General features: G+C 56.0%; 2 protein-coding genes across 8 annotated transcripts in view; both read left to right on the top strand.

Moving 5' to 3' along the window:
- The first annotated feature begins 996 nt into the window (after positions 1 to 996).
- Positions 997 to 8,836, top strand: AMZ2 (archaelysin family metallopeptidase 2). 5 transcript variants are annotated; one of them, XM_057714844.1, is made up of 9 exons: positions 997 to 1,079; positions 1,568 to 1,732; positions 1,857 to 1,954; positions 2,498 to 2,780; positions 3,105 to 3,278; positions 3,365 to 3,493; positions 6,347 to 6,510; positions 7,572 to 7,748; positions 8,641 to 8,836. In XM_057714844.1, the coding sequence occupies exons 4-9, from the start codon at positions 2,498 to 2,500 to the stop codon at positions 8,794 to 8,796; spliced, it is 1,083 nt and encodes a 360-aa protein (XP_057570827.1). In that variant the 5' UTR covers positions 997 to 1,079; positions 1,568 to 1,732; positions 1,857 to 1,954; the 3' UTR covers positions 8,797 to 8,836. The 5 variants fall into 5 exon arrangements, with proteins under 5 accessions (XP_057570827.1, XP_057570829.1, XP_057570828.1 ...); XM_057714845.1 differs by having other exon boundaries at positions 1,066 to 1,084; XM_057714846.1 differs by lacking the exon at positions 1,568 to 1,732 and having other exon boundaries at positions 1,061 to 1,079.
- Positions 8,837 to 10,031: 1,195 nt separating this feature from the next.
- Positions 10,032 to 15,538, top strand: part of ARSG (arylsulfatase G) — a 116,560-nt gene continuing 111,053 nt past the window's right edge. For 2 of the 3 annotated variants that reach the window (XM_057714824.1, XM_057714807.1), the window contains exon 1: positions 10,032 to 10,262. The gene's annotated coding sequence lies outside the window, so the exon portion shown is untranslated. The remainder of the gene's footprint in view (positions 10,263 to 15,538) is intronic. The other variant, XM_057714826.1, reaches the window with a different exon arrangement.

Here is a 15,538-nt window from a genome sequence, read left to right as displayed (position 1 = left end):
ATTCTTTACACGGTTCCCGCCACTTTCCTGCAAACCTGGAATTCTCTGAGAACACAGCTGCCCCCTGAGCAGCCGGGGACACTAGGAGCGCGGGCCCCGTGCATCCTCAGCGGCGCGCCCACGAGGCCCGCGCGGCGCACGGGGCGCGCTTCGCGGGAAAGAATCGGTGCGGAGGCGGCGCGGTTCACATGCCCGCCGTCCAACGGGCCGCTGCCAGCAGTTTTGTCGTCTGATAGGAAAGAAAAAAGTCCCGGAGCAGCTTTCCTTTTATTCTAATCATTAGCAAAGCCGGACTCTGACGTTACCGGGTCATCCCAAGGATCCGTGTACGCGCTATGCTCGCTTTCCTGTCACCATGTCCGTCTCCTTCCTACCGCTTCGTAAAAGTCATCTAAGAACGCTTCACCTGCCCTGTGTTCTGCGTTTCTTGACCCGCTTCGGCGGCCTTCCCAACTCGGTACAGATTTTCTTTCTGGACTCCTTGGAGAATTCTGAGCACGAGACGCTCTTCCCGAGGTTGCTCTGCGGCGGCCGGCCGGGGTCCTGGGATGAAAGGCGGGATGCAGGAGCATCTGTGACGCAGGCTGGGGGGGGCAGCGGCGGCGTCTGGGGCGGCGGGGCGTCCCCGGGGTGAGGTGGTGGAGGGGGTCTGAAGGAGCAGGCCGACGAAGGGCTCCGTGTGCCCCGGTTCCTTCGTGGGGAGCTGCGAGCACGGGGGGCTGGCGAGCGGCGCGCCCCTGGTTGGGGGGGGGGATGCGGACAGCAAGGAGGGCGCGCCGGGCGGGCGCCTGCTGGGGTCCCCACCCTCGCGGGGACGGGGATGCTGCAGGGGCGTGGCGTGGAGGCGGGGGCGCGGCGTGGAGGCGGGGGCGTGGCGTGGACGCGGGGCCGCGGCGTGGGGCGCGGGGCCAGGGCCGAGCGGGGCGGGAGGCAAGGGGCGGGGCGCGACGCAGCGTGCGTGCTGCGGTGGGCGTGGCGTCGCGCCGCGCGAAGGGGCGGAGCGCGGCGCAGGGCGCGGTGCGCAGGCCCGCGTGGCCCCCGCGGCGGGCGGGTTGCTGGGCGGGCGCCGCGGACGCCGGGTGGGGTGCGGGTGCGGGTGCGGGTGATGGGGGGAGGCTGGCGGGGCGGGGCCGTCGGGGCCGGGCGGCCGGCTGGTGGGGGAGGGGGACGGTCGCGGTCCGTGGGGAGGGAGGGCGGTGTGGGAGGAGCAGCCGCGGCGGAAGCGGGGAGGCCGGCGGGGGCGGGCGTGTCTCGGGGGAGCCAGGCCCGGCTTCCGCGGGTGGAAGAGACGGGGCGAGAACCCCGGGGGACCCCCCCGGGCCGCCCCCAGCGGGGCCGGGGCGCGTCGGCGCGGGGCCGAGCCCAAGGCGCGCGCGGCTGTGGGCACCCGGCCGGCGTGGCCGTCCTGTCCCGGCGCAACGGCGGCGTTGCCGGCCCCGCCCCTCCGCAGGAGCCCCGCCCCCCGGCCCTTCCGCAGCGGCCCCGCCCCCCCGCAGGGGCCCCGCCCCCGCCCCCGCCCGGGAGGCCCTGGAGGCCTCCGGACCTGTGACACCCGCTGTCCCGCCAGGCTGGGGGCTCCCCTTGCGAGGCAGGCCCTGGAGCGCGGGCCCGTCTCCCCCTGAAGGTGGGCAGCGCGGCAGGACGCGGCCCTGCAGGGCCCGTCAGCTTTCAGCCTGGCTGTGGGAGCTTCGTTTGGGGAATGCCTCCCACACTCCGGAGCCCCAGACTTCAGGTGTGCAGCCCCGACAGCCGTTCGCTTAAAGGGTCCCACCGGCTGCCTGTCACTCAGCTGGAGAAAATCTAGGTAATGAGAAAATGGGATGGTTGCAGACAGTGGCTGTTTCTCCTCTCCTCAGTGACAAAGCCTCTCGGGGGCGCAGCTGTGTGACCCGCTGAAAGGGAGAGATGAAGTCTCTACGCAGGAGCACGACGTGAATGCAAGAGGCCTGTCACCGTGAGTGTGGCTTTTGGTCAGTCCCCCGATGGCCTCCCCAGGGTGGCGCGACCCGGAGACCATCCGCTTCAGTGGCTGAGATGTGTTACCGGCCTGCAGTTCAGGGACAGGAACGTCAGGGTTCACGTTCGTTCTCTTTCCGGGGGTTTGGTGGCGAGCATCTTGGAGTCAGGTTGGAAAGGATGAGTGTTTTTCGTGGGGCTCTGATGAGTCCGTTCACAGTATCGTTATTATTACCCAAACGGGGCAGAAGGAAATGGGAAATCGGGTCAGGTCTTCCGGTTACCACTAGTTTTTATCATGGGAGCACGTTCCCTAAAAGATGGAGGAATGAATTTCATGATTGTCTTTTCACTCCTTGAGAGACCTCCCGCGGAGAAATTGATTAGAAACGGACCTAGTCTGGTGTGACCACCCCAAGGCATTAGCAATCAGTCATTCCAGGCTAGGGAGAAGTAGAAGACACTGGTGGAGGATGTGTGTAGATTAAAGTCACCAGTATGGGTGTGCACTTTATATTCTCCACTTGTGTCTTTCTGGTAGATGCAGACAGTACGGCACTCTGAACACACACTGAAGACCGCGCTCATCTCAAAGAACCCCGCGCTTGTGTCACAGTATGAGAAGCTAGAAGCTGGAGAGCAGCGTCTGCTGAACGAAGCCTTCCGGCCACACAGTGACCTCTTTGGACCCATTACTTTGCACTCGCCATCAGACTGGATAACCTCCCATCCCGAGGCTCCCCAGGACTTTGAAGAGTTTTTCAGTGACCCTCACAGAAAGACGCCGTCTCCAGAGAAGCACAGTGTTTACATACAGTGCATTGGTGTGCATGGGCTGTGCGTCGGGTCTGGTCTGGTTTTGCGGTGCTGCGGGGGCCGGGGTCGTTTGGCTTGTTGCTGGCATTCACGTGGGCAGTTTTCATAATCATTTTTGACATTCGCTCCCGCAGTGGAAGTTTTGTAGCCAAACTGCCTTAAAAGCAGATGTGTTGTTTCTTTGTAATTCATATTCACGTCAATGAATGATAAAGGTGTATCAAACATTTAGAGTTGGTTTGTTTCTAATGCCAGATTTCTAATTATAGACTGAGGTAAAGACTGTTTTAATTATCCGAAAGTCTGTCTTTAAAACTTTTTCCATATTATAGGATTGCTGGGAAACACCAGAAGTATCAGTGAAGAATACGTGAAGTGGCTCAAGGGCTACTGTGAAGCATTTTTCTACGGCTTGACCGTGAAACTCCTAGAGCCGGTTCCTGTCTCGGCAACGAGGTGTTCCTTTAGAATCAATGATCACACGCAGAACCTACAGATTCACGCAGGTGAGGTAGACCGCTGCACGACTCGAACTGAGTGTGTGTGTGTGTGTGTGTGTGTATCTCTCACGTGTACATTTCTTCTTAAATAGGGCAGATCCTGAGGTTCTTAAAAAAGAAGAAACCTGAAGATGCTTTTTGTGTTGTGGGAATAACAATGATCGATCTTTACCCGAGAGACTCCTGGAATTTTGTCTTTGGACAGGCATCTTTGACAGATGGTATTCCTTTTTGACATTCTTGGTAGAAACTTCCTCAGCTTGAGACTATTTCAAGATTCTGAACCAGGGAAAAAATTCCAACCAGTTGTAATTTTGATACTTAAAACTGTGTGGTATTTCTGGTGCGCCATCCTCTTGTAGCTGGAGGATGCTGTTGAGACATCCCTTTAGTCTGGGTTCCTCCCCAAGTTGGCCGTTCACTGCCTGCGTGACCTTGAAGCTAATAATAGCTATGTCACAGTTTGAGATAATATACATAAAAGTGCTGATCCGTAGGAAGTGTGTACCTACGCCTGGCACACATGTAGGTGTTCTGCACAGCAGATGGTAAATGTAGGTAATTTGGTTGCAGGGAGAAGTAAATAAGTTAAGGATACTTGAACTGTCACTGATGGAGGGGAAAATCTCGCCGACTGTCCTTCAGCTCTTTTTGTAGCCGTCTTGCACAGGCGAGGTAGCTGCAGAGCGATTTGTAAGCGTGCACGTCACATCCCGTGTCTTGGAACGTCATGCTGGCATATCTGTGGTCAGTCTCAGCCTCTGACCTGAGGTGGAATAAACGTTGACGCCTTGGGAGCCCCATGTGCTAACGCTGGGTTGGGAGACTGCCCAGAAGGGAAGGACATTTGGGCTGTTTTGTTTTTCCTTTTGCCTTCTCTCCACTTCTCTCCTCCCGCCCCTCCGTTTTTGCTCTTAGTCTACCCTCATCCTCCAGGATCTAAGACAGATTCGAAGGGGAAACGTCCAGTAAACTAAGGGGCATGGTGTCCATTCGCTTTCCAGGGCTGGGGAGCACGTGCCAGGCCCCGTGTGAGTACAGGGTGCATAGACTAGGTGTTGCATCGGCTGCAGGGCTTGTTGGGGTGGGGAGCTCTCGCTAACCGATGTCTCTTCCTGTTAGAGATGCCCCTCTCCTCCCCGTCCGTCAGGGCCCCGTGGAGCCTCTTCTTCCCACCCACGGCTTCGTCCCCCCCCACCCTTCATCCTCGGCCTCCATTTACATGCTTACAGTCCAACCCCCCCACCCCCACCATGACCCTGTTAACACGCTCTCTTAGAGACTTGGGTCGCTGCTGTCTCTCTGAGTTTTTGTATGAGCTTTCTATCAGAAGTAAACTTGTATGAGCTGAATCTTTTTTCCCCTTTTATTATTAACCTGATAGAGATGGAGCCATTAAATGTTTTAAACAATGTATCTTGGGACGTCCCTGGTGGCGCAGTGGTTAAGAATCCACCTGCCAATGCAGGGGACACGGGTTCAATCCCTGCTCTGGGAAGATCCCATGTACCGCGCAGCAGCTAAGCCTGTGAGCCACAGCTACTGAGCCCACATGCCGCAGCTACTGAAGCCTGAGTGCCTAGAGCCCGCGCACCGCAATAAAGAGTAGCCCCCGCTCGTCGCAGCTAGAGAAAGCCTGTGCACAGCCCAACACAGCCAAAAATAAATAAGTAAATAAGTTTATTTATTTTTAAAAAAGATTACAGGAGAGCTACAGTCTCCAAGTATATTTAAAAAAAAAAAAACCATGTATTTATCTAGATATTGTTAACTAATCTATCTTATGCATCTGGGGAGGTTAGGAAGCACTCCCTGCAAATGTTTCTATTTAATTCTTTTCTTTCCCCCAGTAAGTTTCTTAAATACTGTATGACAGAACAGAAGACGCAGTAGGAGAGCAGGGTCGTCGTGCCGTGCGGTGAGACAGTACCCCACGACAAGTGACTTCATTCTCTCCCAGTTCATAAAGATTCGTATTTTAAAACTGAGAATTATTGCCAAAGGAAATAATCTATGTGTAGGATTATTAGAGGAAAAAAATGTTCTTGCAAAAGGTATTATAGTGAAATACACCCACACTGATTTGGTCAGAGGAGGTCACTTGTGACGTGGGTAGCTTTAGTTTTTTCTTAACCTGCAGGGTGCACTCGTCTCCTACATTTGAAGCACCAGGGTGGGGTGAGGCGTATTCTTTTTGAATCCAATTAGGTTGGACAAACTTACTGTGAATTCACTTCCTTAAAAAAGTTCCTCATCACTTTCAAATAGCAACTGAAAGGAAAGAGAGGCATCCTTGAAAATGACGGTGTAAACAGGCGCGTTATAAAGCCGTCGGTCCCCTTTAGCATGAACGAGTTGTGGTCGAAGTCTGCTCTCTGTGCGGAGGTGGCTGAAGTGAGCCTAGGTGTCATAGGAAGTCAGTTATAGTGGGGTTTGTTCTGGTCACCGGCACAGCCGCAGAGAGAGTCGGGCTGTGTTTGGGGGGGCAGGGGGAGGACAGGAGAGGTTCTCTTGCCTGGAGGCAGGGTCCACGCGTGGTCTCCAGGGCGTGGGGGCGGGGGCCAGGCGTCGCCCTGCGTCGTGGGCACACGGCACAGCGCTGGGGCACCGCGCTCTCCCAGGGTGAGACCGGAGCCTGACACGCTCCTTTGGGAGAACTTGATTTGGGCTATTTAAGAAAATGGCTGCTGCTTTTTTTTTTTTTTGGCCACTTGGCTTGCGGGATCTTAATTTCCCAACCAGGAGTTGAACCTGGGCCCACGGCAGTGAAAGCGCGGAGTCCTAACCACTGGACCACCAGGGAATTTCCAAGAAAATGACTTCTTTTGTGGGGGAAAAAAACTCTGGAACTTACAATTTCTCAAGAATTTGACCTCAAGACCATTGAGTTTTCCAGAGCAGAGCCAGCTGGACAGCAGAAGATTCCGATGGGGAAGTCCAGGGCACAGGTCTCCTTTGTCTGGGCAGACCTTCGCCAGGCTTCGTGGGTGGCGGGCCCTCCCCGGCAGGTGCCCGAGTGGGCTCTTTCTCGGTCTCTCCTTCAGAAATTGTCCTTGCCTGTCCTCTTTTCCCAGGAGTGGGGATATTCAGCTTTGCCAGGTACGGCAGTGGCTTTTACAGCTCACACTACGGAGGCAAAGTGAAGACGCTGCAGAGGAAATCTTCCAGCGACTACTCGGTCTTTGATGACTATTACGTCCCTGAAGTCACCAGTGTCCTGCTGCTTCGGTCCTGCAAGGTGAGCTGGCAAACCATCCGCCGTCACTGGTACACTTTCGGTGGGTGTCGTTTGCCTGAAGAGATCAAGAAACACGGATGTAAGGGGACACCTTCACGCGGAAATGCACCGTGTCTGTGCCAGGCGCTTGTCCCCGTCGGGGCAGGCTGCCTCCCGGGGCGCGGGACCCCTGCGCTCGCTCTTTGGGGGAAACGCACCGCCGCCCCGGGGCTGGGGCCGCCTCCTGCAGCCGCGGGCCCTGCCCTCTGCGGAGCCGGGCTCCTCCTCGCCCTTCTGCGTGTGCTCACCACGTCTGCGTGTTGGGGTTGACAAGGACCCCCGATGGAACGGAGGTTTCAGAGTGCAGCCGACCCTTAAGCCACATGGCTTTGAGCTGCGTGGGTCCCTCGGGGGCGGGTGTCTCTCACTGACTCCACGGGCCCTGCCGTCCCACACGAGCCCGCGCAGAACTGTGGGTCCGGGGGCTCACCCTAAAGCTGGCGCGAGGGGGGTCAGCCCCCCACCCCTCGTGTTCGAGGGTCAGCTGTGGGTTCCCGGCATTAACGTGCAGATCAAGCCCCTCCCCTTCGACGCGTACCTGGGGGGCGGGGCTCAGAATGTAAGTGTGGGGAAGTGCCCCGCCCCGTCTAGAGCAGTGGTCTCAACCAGGGGCGACCTGGCCACCCAGGCAGTATTCGGCCACGTCTGGAGACGCGTCTGGTGGTCGCAGCGGGGGCGGGGGAGCTGCGGGCATCTGGTGGGTAGCGGCCAAGGGTGCCGCTGACGCCCTGCAGGGCACGGCCCCCTGCCCCCCCCCCCCCCCACCGCCGAGGAGTGGCCCGTCCAGCACATCAGGGGTATGGCGGGGGAGAGCCCCTGGTAGGCGGGGGAGTGATGACGTCCAGGGAGGAGGACAATAAGGCCCTGGGAGGTCAGGGCCTAGGTCTGGGCCGATTGAGGTTTGGTGATGATGGGAAGGGGTTGATTCCTGTGCATTTGCTTTTTGGAAACGCATGCGACAAGGGGGGGTACCTTGTTGCTGCTGACGGGGTGCCGTGAGCCTCCATGTGAATGTCTTGCAGACTTTAACCCATGAGATTGGACACATCTTTGGACTTCGGCACTGCCAGTGGCTCGCGTGTCTGATGCAAGGCTCCAACCACTTGGAAGAAGCTGACCGGCGCCCCCTCGACCTTTGCCCCATCTGCTTACGCAAGCTGCAGAGTGCCATCGGCTTCCCCCTTGAAGACAGATACAGAGTGAGTGGGGCAGCCCTACGGGGGGGGGGGGGGGGTGGTTATTTAAGCAGCAAAGTACCATTTCCTATCAGGCCATTCTCTGGAGGTGATTTATCAGAGGAAATTAGTGCAAAAGTAAGCAGGAAGCTGTGGTTTTAAAAAAATTGCAAAGAAATATCTTTCTTAAAAACGTTGACTTGCCTTACACTTAGAATGCGATGAGAAATGGTGGGAGAGGTTTCTGTATCTCCCATTCGTTTAGGGCCAGAGAGCTTGACTTTGCAGAGCAGAAGAAATATTGATGTGAGGCAGAGTTCATGTTTAAAACCTCTTTGCATATGTGGAGGTGATTTATCTCACCAAATGTGGGACGGGGGTGACTTTCATCAGGAGGAAGGGATGATTTTAAGGAGGGAAAGCACCTAATCTCGGGGTGCAAGTGAATATCCTTGTGTCCACGTGTGCCCACAAACATATCAGTACATGTCCCGTACCTACCCGTGGGTCTAACCACCCCCGCGGCTGACTGCGCCCACGTCTACACGTGTCTTCACGTACGTGTGGACACTTAACAGGTCTGTACACATCCCCATCAAATTACAAGGCTTGTGGAACACTTAGCAAGTTGAGAAAAGAAAATAATTCTCCTTCCGCCTTCCAAAAACTGAGAGGAGTGGTGTCGTCTCTCCTGATCCTCTCCTGTGCGGCCTCGTGACGGTCGCCTGTGCTCACACGTGGCGTGCTTCCCGGGCACGCCGCTCGCACCTTCACGACCGTCGCATCACGTGGAGCGTCTCTGTGGGGCAGCGCAGGTCCCGATGGAGACGACTTGGTTTGGAAGCTGATGCTTTTCTCTTGCCCGAGTCTGTTTCGCTGCCATGTGTAACAGATGGAGCTGCCTCCTGTTTTCCAGGCGCTGGTGAGGTGGGTCGAGGCCGAGTCCGCGGACACACCCACAGTAACTCCGAAACACAGTCGTGAGGAGCACCTGGGCCTGCCAAGGCCTGTGGAAGCCTTTCAGGAGTGGAAAGAGTGGATAACAAAATGCCTTGCTCTTCTCCAGAAATAGGAACTTCAAATAGGAGTGATTAGAATAAATGGCCATTATGCTTTCAGTTGGGTGGAGTACTTCATTGGAATAAACTGTCAACGTAACAGAGTGGGATTTTTTTTTAAAACATCAGAACTTTGAACTGAGGCTCATTTAGAATGATAAAAACTCAAAACTCTCTCTCTTCTGTCTTAGTAGCCTTGTCTGTGGCAGCAAGCACATCATTTCCATTCTTCAGATAGTTTATGTCTCATGAGAGACGTAGAGCCAGCTGTAACTAGTAAGTAACAGATCTCATAAAAATAGCTCTCTCTGTGCTGAGAAAGGATTTCCAAGGAACGTGACTTCCAGGGGATGATTTCTGGTTCGGTTTTTAGATAGAGGCGCCCCCGTCTGCTGACCCTGCCAAGTCACTTTCTCCATTCACAACCCTTCTGCTTTTCTGCAAACTTGTCCACCCTTGGGGCTGCCTGACCTATTTTTTTTCTTTTCTAATTGTTAGCTTATCCCTGAAAGAAGTAACAGCTCCTTTCAGTCTTTAGCAGCTTAAACTATGACCTCTTCTCGAGAATATTTCCAAGTGGAAGTGACAGTGGTGCTTGTACTACACCAGCCTTTGGTGCTTGTGGGGACTTGGCAGTTCTCTGCTTTCATAGACTGAGTCCTTTGTGAGAGGGTCTTGCAGATAACTTGTCATTGTCACCAAGCTGCCCTGCTCACCAGCACAACAGGCCAGGACATCGAGAGGGGAGTTTCTTTATTCAGAAAGCCGGCAGACGGAGAAGATGGTGGAAGACTGTGCCAAAGGCGTTAGAATTCGGGCTTCTTTTATACTAAAAGGGGAGGGGGTGTGGTTGATTGTTGCAAACTTCTTGGTGTCGGAACCCTTTGTTCTTGCATCTGTGCACATAGGTCAGGTCACCATGTTCCTGTAAACCTCCAACAAGACAAATGTCATTCTCTGTTCTGCAGCTTTTTCTCTCTATATGAATGGGACTGTGTTATACCCTTAAAGGTCAGGGCCTTGAGCATGGGCTCTCCTGTGTGTCTCAGGCTGTAGGCAATGTTCTTAAATGGTAGCAAAAGCCACAGAGCACAGAGGTTAAAGAGACAGCCGCCACACAGTCAGATTGGTTCTTCCCTCTTGCCTGACCGTCCTCACAGTCGTGAGCGTTGCCGGTTTTTTCTCCGCTTGGAGCCTGTCAGGTGTGTTTCTGCAATAGCATCTTTCCGGCTCCTTTGCCTCAGGTGTTTCCGTGAATGAGGGCGAGCCTGGGGTTACCTGTGGGGGCGCCAGGAATGCCCCCTCGGGGCTGTCGAGCTGGGACGCTGGGCTGGACGTCCAGGTGGGGAGCAGGGGGGAGCCTGCGGACCGGCCGGGCTGGGTGCGCGGCTCCGGAAATCCAGGCAGGAGAGCAACCACGTGACCCGGACGGCGCCGGCGCGCTCCCGCGGCTGCCCTAACCTGCAGGGCGAATCTAAAGGTAATTTTTTAAATTTTTTAACTTTGACGCTTACATCCTTTCGTGTTGTTGGTTCCCGGCGGTGATGTAAAGCGCCTTTCAGAGCTGAATCAACCTTGCTGGTGCCTGGCGGAGGCCTCCCAGAGTCCTGGAGAAAATGGTGGTTTGCAGGAAAAGTAACCGGGGTGGGGGTGGGGGGACCCGCGTGGCCACGGAGCCGCCGGGAGCGCCCCGCGGCGCGGCCCTCGCGGACGGGCTCCAGGTCCCGCCCGAGTCACGTGCTTCTCGCTGTCCTCCCTTGCGTCCGGTTTCCTTTCCTTTTCCCGCAGGCTGAGCACAGGGGTCGTCCCCGGGGGTCGGCGTGAGTCACGAACCTGAAAGGACTCGGGCCGGGCCGTGTGGGGGTCCGGGGGGTAGGTTACAGGTCCCCGGCGACGCCCGAGGCGCGAGCGCACCGCCTCTGCGCCCCGAGGCGGGGGGAGCATCTGGGGAGACACATCCCTCGGGCGCCGCCAGCCCGGCGGGCAGGAGGGTCCGGTCGCGGGCGTCTACGCGGCAGGCAGCCCCTGAGTGCTGCGCGCGACCACCCACCGCGCCGCGTCTCCTCCGGGGACACGGCTGAGGGCGACGTTAAAAAAGATCATTTCTTTCCTGCCACGAAACTTGTGCGCGCGGGGTAAACCTCCGCAGCTTCTAAGCAGGACTCTCCCCTTCGCGACACGCAGCCCTGCGCCGCGCGCGCCCCGGGAGCGCGGGCCGTGCACGGGGATGCGGAGCCAGGGGAGCGAGGCCGGGCCGCGCGCGGGGATGCGGAGCGGGGGCGGCGAGGCCGGGCCGCGCGCAGGGATGCGGAGCGAGGGGAGCGAGCCCGCCCGGCGCGCGCGTCCCTCCCACCCCGCGCCCCCCGCGCGCAGCCCCGGCGGCCCCCACCCCGCAGGAAGCGCCCGGCCGCTTCCGCCCGCGGCTCCCGCGCTCGGGCTGGGCCGGGCCGGGCCGGGCCGGGCCGGGCCGGGCCGGGCCGGGCCTCGCGGGCCGCAGCGGGCCTCCCGGCGGCGGGACCCGCCGGCGGGGCGGAGCGCGGTGCGGCCCCGAGTGCGTGCGTGCGGGCCGCGCGGCGCCCGGGCCCCCGGGGTCCCCAGCGCGGTCCCCGCTCGGTGCCGGCGGGCGGTGCGAGCGCCGGGCCGGGCCGGGCCTGTGTCTAGGAGCCCCGCGAGCGCGCGCAGAGGGACGCCGCCGAAGTTCCCGCGGCCCTGTGGGCTCTGGGCGCCCGTCCTTCCGAGACGTTGCCCGCGGGGGTCAGGGGGAGACACTGACATATTTCACATTCCGTGTGACTAGCTCAGACCTAGTCTCCCGGCAGGTGTGACGTTTATGCTAAGGCGTCGTCTGCCACCCGGTACCGCGCGCTCATCTCCAGGATTCGTGTCTCCAGCACGTGCGAGTTTGGACCCTTCAGCCGCGTCGCTCATGTGCCCCGGCCCCCGGCCCCGACGGCCACCGTTCTGTGCCCGTTTTCATCAGTTCTCGTGGAGATCCCACATACGCGTGACGTCACGCACATCGGCCTTCCTCTGTCTCACTTATCTCGCTTCGCCTTATTTTCAGCTACCAGGTCTTCAGGCTGCCGCGTGTGCTCTACTGGGGCAGCGCGTCTCGGTCCCGCTGGCCGCATCTCAGGGTCAGCAGGTCCGGCGGCGCCTGCCTGCTGTGTTGGACAGTGCGGCGCTCAGGATCGATTTCTAGTCTGCATGGAAAGATGTCCCTGTGAAGTGGACGCAACAGGAGAGAGGCTTTTGGAAGGCAAAGGTCACGGGGTCTTGGGACAGTGTGTGCAGAGAGGGGTCACATCAGGCTGAAAGGTGGGGAGCACTGCAAGGGCCTCTGGGCTCCGTCGCCATTTGCTTTGCGTCTTGCTGTTACTCTCCGTGGCAGATGGTTTTTACTCCCTCCTCTCATTGCCAAGGGCCTGGTGCATCCTTTGAACGTGTTTTCACTTTTGGAAAGCAGCGGCGGGAAGTGTAAGTAATGTGGGAACCAGCCTGCAGTAGCTAAGTAAACTTGTGTGTAGTTACACCAAGGGCAGAAATGGGACCCGAGTGCCCTAATTTCAGGTTCTGCTCTGTTACTGTGCTGTGTGACCTCATAAGAAGCGAAACACCACAAGCCAGACAGCTAACCATTTTTTCCCACATTGTTTATAGAAGAGGTTATAAGATTAAACTTTCTTTCAACTTCTTTTCTATTCAAATGGGGCCATCTGGGGTTGCTCAAAGTCAGAGAAATCACAGTGCTTTGCTTTAGCACCAAAAAAAAAGAGAGACTCAATATCTAGAAAAGCACTTGGTACCCCTTGAGCCACTGAAAATAAAAGCATCATGAAGGAATTCCCTGGCCGTCCAGTGGTTAGGACTTGGCACTTTTACCCCAGAGGGCCTGGGTTCAATCCCTGGTCAGGGAACTAAGATCCCACAAGCTGCAGGGGGCGGAGGGGTGGGGAAGCATCATGAAAAGAGTGCACTGGAAAATAGGTTAAGTTAAAATAAATTCTGCACCAGCGATATGTTCAGACTCACAGTCCTCCACGCATTCAGTCTCTTTATCTGCAGGAGGATTGGTTCCAAGAGCTGCCCGCCTCCCCCAGTACCAAAATCTGTGGATGCCCAAGTTCCTGATGTAAAACGGGGCAGTGTTTGTATGTTACCTATGCACTTCCTCCAGTATACCTTCAGTCACCCCTAGAGCACTTGTAATAGCTGATACAATATAAATAGTTGTGAATACAATGTAAATGCCGTTTAAGCCGTTGCCAGGCATCTGGGAAATTCATGTTTTGCTTCATGTTTTGCTTTTGGGAACTTTCTGGAGTTCCCCCCCCCCCCCCAATATTTTCAGTTGTTGGTTGGTGGGCTCCTCAGATGTGGAACCAGCAGATACAGAAGACTGATGTACCTACCCTAGTGGTGATCTCTTCCTCCGTTTGTTTAGTCTCCAGTGGACTTATGTTTTCTTCCTCAGAGCTGACCTGTCCATGTAGGACCTTCCTCTGGGGCCCTTGGAGACCCATCTCAGATGTTGGACCAGCAGGTTTCAAGCACAGTGCTCTCAGGCTGTCCAGATGCTTCAGAGAAGCACTGGACTCTTGAGTGCACATGTAAAGAGATACCTTTTTTTTTTGCTCTTGAAAAAAGTCGATGAAAAGTGAGGAACTCATGAATTCATCCATTCAGCAGCATTTTTGGAGCATCACCTCTGTGTGGCAGGCCCTGCTCAAAGCCTTGGGGACATGGCAGTGAACAGACACCTGCGACCTCGGTGATGATAAGTGCACAGCAAATACTTTCATAACCTGACATCAGAGCAAAGGGGTAGGAACGGGTGCCGTTTCGGAAAGGATGTTCAGGCATGCCTCCTCAGGGGGGTGACATTTGGGGGGGACCGAAGGGAGGGTCATGTCCTGTGCACATCCAGGGGAAGCGTGGACCAGGCAGAGGGAACCACACGTCACCCCCTGAGGCTTGTGATTTCAAGGGACAGTAGGAAACCCAGCGCAGCCGGAGGCACGAGAGGCGGAACGTACAGCCTCGGGCATAAGGATTTTTAGGTTTTGCATGCGATCGTGTACGACTCGTGCTTTAAAGGGATGGTTGCAAGGCTTCTGTGTGGAAAACGAAGGCCGCCAGGGTGGGCTGGGGTGGGGGTGGAAGTGGTCAAACCCGCTGGAGGATGATGGCGCGGGTACAGCTAAGATGACCTTGACTTGGACCAGGGCTGCTCGCGGGGCTGGCTAAGGTTCTGGTGTATTTAGAAAGCAGAGGCAGGGGGGTTGTGGCAGAGCAGGTTTGGGGAGGAGGAGCAGGGGTTCTGCTGAGGACAAGGTTGCGTTGGCACCCCCGAGGTCAGCCGTGACGCTGGGACTTAGAAAGGGAGGCCCCAGTGCAGAGAAGGTTCAGTTTGGGTCGAATTCTAGGGGAGTACGATGCTAGGATGGTTGGCGTGCTTCTTCTCTTCTTGAGTTGCTGGAAAGGCAGATAACGTCAATTCATGGCCACAATTTGTGTATTTTCCCCCATAATCTTGGATGGGCTATATTTTAAAAACCTTTATAGATAAAGTGTTCTGGGATGTCAGTTTGGCTGTCCCGTCTTCCCTCTAGGGGATCCATAGTCACTGTGGTCATTGCGACTTGGTTGTGAGAGTTTTTCTTACGTGAGAAACGGAATTTTGCAAGCTCCTGACCTTGGCACGCTTCTTGTTCTGCACCCTCAGGCGGTCATGACAGACACTGAACACCAGGGGGAGCTAGCTCCCTTACTCATGAACAGGGTCCGGCCTACCTGTTGGAGGCTGTAGCCCTCGCCAGACTAAAGAGACACCCCAGGACCAGGACAGCTTCTCTTTTCGCAGTGCGATGTACACTCACAGGAGTGACCTTTGAACATGTGTCATGTCTGAACTGGTCTTTAAAGTGGTCATTTGAATTAATGCTCGTAACCATTTACAATTTTAAGGGCAGTGGCTTCTAAATCCTAGGCGTATTAGTGAGCCGTGTATCTGGGAGTTTTGAAAAATAAGGATTCATGGGCGTTCCGTGGTAGCCTAGTGGTTAGGATACGGTGCGTCCACTGCCCAGGGGGCTGGGTTCAGTCCCTGCAGGGAACTGAGATCCCGCGAGCCAAGCGGTGCGGCCAAGGAGGAAATACCTCAAGTGGTTAAATGGGTGACTGGGCCACAGAACTCTGAGTTAGAATCTATTTTCTATTTGATCACCAGGTATTAAGCGAAAGGAAAGGCAAATAAATGCACAGAAGCTACCTTACACATTATTGGGGTTGAAAACAGACAATCATGGGACTTCCCTGGTGGCCCAGTGGTGAAGACTCTGAGATCCCAAAGCAGGGGGCCTGGGTTCGATCCCTGGTCAGGGAACTAGATCCCATGTGCGTGCGGCAACTAAGGATTCACATGGTGCAACTAAGGGGCTGGCGAGCCACAGCTAAGACCTGGTGCAAGCAAATATATATATGTTTTTTAAAAAGATCTTAAAAAAAAATTGACAATCTTGTTAAAAAGCTTGGAAACATTGTATCAGTTAAGGATGCATTTGTCTTAAAAGAGCCCATGATCTTAACTCATACACCTGGATTGATTTTATTTGGGGAGGGAGATAGTCTATGTTTGTAGCGATACCATTTCTTCAGCAAGGTGGGCACCCAGTCTCTCGAATCACAGGAAATGAAAGCTGATCACGTGTGAGCGTCTGTTTGCTCTCTGCTGTGTTTGGCGCCTGTGATCTAAGG

Source organism: Hippopotamus amphibius, chromosome 17 (assembly GCF_030028045.1).
Source record: "Hippopotamus amphibius kiboko isolate mHipAmp2 chromosome 17, mHipAmp2.hap2, whole genome shotgun sequence".
Lineage (NCBI taxonomy): Eukaryota > Metazoa > Chordata > Mammalia > Artiodactyla > Hippopotamidae > Hippopotamus > Hippopotamus amphibius.
This window is presented reverse-complemented; position numbering and strand designations above follow the sequence as displayed.

Excerpts from the sequence above, each read along its gene's own strand:
- AMZ2 (XM_057714844.1), top strand. The coding sequence starts at position 2,498 with ATGCAGACAGTACGGCACTCTGAACACACACTGAAGACCGCGCTCATC. Across the intron at positions 3,494-6,346 it reads ACAGGCATCTTTGACAGATG|GAGTGGGGATATTCAGCTTT; the intron begins GTATTCCTTTTT and ends CTCTTTTCCCAG. Across the intron at positions 6,511-7,571 it reads TGCTGCTTCGGTCCTGCAAG|ACTTTAACCCATGAGATTGG; the intron begins GTGAGCTGGCAA and ends AATGTCTTGCAG.